The 2380-nt window shown below is 47.2% G+C and overlaps 1 protein-coding gene across 1 annotated transcript; it reads left to right on the forward strand.

Moving 5' to 3' along the window:
• Positions 1–690: 690 nt before the first annotated feature.
• PCYB_115330 (hypothetical protein) lies at positions 691–2193 on the forward strand (the record flags this gene model as incomplete). Its single annotated transcript, XM_004223412.1, has 2 exons — positions 691–1819; positions 2069–2193. 2 exons carry the CDS (start codon positions 691–693, stop codon positions 2191–2193), a joined length of 1254 nt encoding a protein of 417 aa, XP_004223460.1.
• Between the last annotated feature and the right edge of the window lie 187 nt (positions 2194–2380).

The raw sequence follows: 2380 nt of genomic DNA on the forward strand, positions 1-2380 counted from the left end.
TTTGCATATATTTTTTGGCATTATTTATTTATTTTTTTTTTTTTCCGCACTGCATAGCCATGTGGGCATGTTAACACGGGGATGAAAGGTGAAAAGGTATACGACGACAGCTCACGGCTCACTGCTCGTGGAACACTTCGGCGTAAGAGCGTACTTGCGATCCACGCTTGAAAAAGCTGCCCGCTCGTTGTTCGCGATTGCGCGGCTGGTGTACGGCTTCTGTACGGCCGCTATACGGCTTCTGTACGGCCGCCATACAGCTGCTATACAGCCGCCATACAGCGCTATACAGCGCGATTGTACCTGGTGAACGTTCCAGCAGGGCGAAGAAACCAAATGTGTGAGAGGCGCATTTTTGCTTTGCTGTTTGAGCAAGGCCTGGCGAGTGCGAATTGAGATTGCCAACCAACCGTTGTTCGTTTGGGAGAGGGCCATTGATTTGCGCCAAGGAAGGGGCGACGCGCATCGTAGACTAGTGTGGGAAGAAGAAAAAAAACACTTATCCACGGTAGGTACGAATATATGTACATATCGTGAATACGCGTGAACGCTCTTCGACCGAGGGTAATTCTGTGACCCCCGTACGAGTGCCCTCTCCGCCGAGTTCGCTGTGTTCTGTGTGCGTCGGCCACTCTGCAGCAGCTCTTCACCGCCACACTGTGCATTGGCCGACTTTACGTTTGCGTCAAAATGGAGGGCGACCGGAGGTACCACATGCAGGGTAACTGCGACATGAGCATGAACAGTAACTGTGAGCCGAATGCCAACTATTACGAGGGTCCAGGGGGGATGCATAACGGGCTGTACTACAACAGTTATGAAGACGATCGGGGGGGAAGCTTTCCCATGGGGAGAGGAGGAGGAGTAGCAGCAGGAGGAGGGAACGTTTACATGGGGGACGAAAAGGGGATGGTGAGGGGGGGTGGTGGTCTTCACGGAGGGAGAACGATACACAGCATGAACTCCCCACCGAATGTGGTCTACAACAGAAACTTTAACTTAAATAGTAACCCAAATTACAACACGGGGAGTTACCCAACTCATAACAACGAATACAGTGGCATGAATTATCAAATGATGAGTAGCAGTGGAAGTGGTAGTAACTACCCAGGGAGCATGGTGAATGTGAATATGAATATGAACATGAACATGTCTTCTCCTAGTCCCTACCCGCCACGTGAGCAATACGTACTGAACAAGAAGGCAGCCAAAATACTTTACATACATAACATAACGAGCAAGTTAGCAGATGAAAATTTTATATATAGTGTTTGCTATGTCTATGGGAACGTAGAATCAGTGAGCTATATGAAGGGAAAAAATTTATTTATTGTGAAATTCGAGTCTTCTGATGGTGCCTTTAGTGCGTATAAGTACCTACCGACTCACTTTAAAAACATACATCTGGAGCTACGAAACGAGTCGAGGAAAATAAGTTACTTTAATGAAAAGGCGAACAGTAATAAATATATTTCACCAAACATATCAGAAAAAAAATTCCTTTCTCTGAGTCTGGAGAAGAGAGAACAGATTATGAACATAAAACAGAAAGAGTTGCTTCGCAAATGCAAGGAGAAACTGAATCAGTATATTAATATGTTTAATAATAAAAGTATAACTGATGAGACAAAGGAGAAGCTCAAGTGTTTAATTGATCATTTAAAGACAAGGATAGAGTCACTTAACAACCAGTGTGATGGGAACCCTTTGGGGGACTCCTCTAGTGCCACTTCTTTTAATAATTATGACCGGGGCCCTTCGGGGAACATAAGCGGGGGGGACCTCTCCGGGGGAAGCCTAAGTGGGAACAACAACCCTAGTGGGGGAAACCTTTCCAGCGGAGGGGGAGCAGCAGGGGGGGGAGCAGCAGGAGGGGGAGCAGCAGGAGGGGTGTCGCTAGGAGGGGCGCCAGGGGGGACAGACCCGATGACCTCCCCCAGCACGACCATAAAAATTAACTGCATGAACAACATACAAAACAACGAAGAACTGAGCAACTACATCGCACAAAATAACTCCATTTTTCTGAACGAACACATTTCATACTTTTCTTTATTTTCCTTTGGAGAGAGGTATGCCATCATTAAATATAGCAACGAAAATATTGCCAGGAATGTGTTTAAGAATTGCAGCATGTGCAACATAAATGTGGAGTTTGTGCAGGACGACGCGGATGGGCAGGGGGCCAGTTGAAAGTGGTGCGCCCCCATCGAGGAGTCCCGAACGGAGCCCACCAGCGCTGCACAATGCGCACACCCAATCGCCCCCTTTTTTTTTGAAATAGTAAAATACGCGTGAGTGTGTTGTGGTGGGGCGGTTTTCCTTCGTCCTCCGTTTCAAATGAGCAACACCAGCGCGCGTTTGATGAGTCTTTTTTTTC

This window comes from Plasmodium cynomolgi, chromosome 11 (genome assembly GCF_000321355.1).
Source record: "Plasmodium cynomolgi strain B DNA, chromosome 11, whole genome shotgun sequence".
Lineage (NCBI taxonomy): Eukaryota > Apicomplexa > Aconoidasida > Haemosporida > Plasmodiidae > Plasmodium > Plasmodium cynomolgi.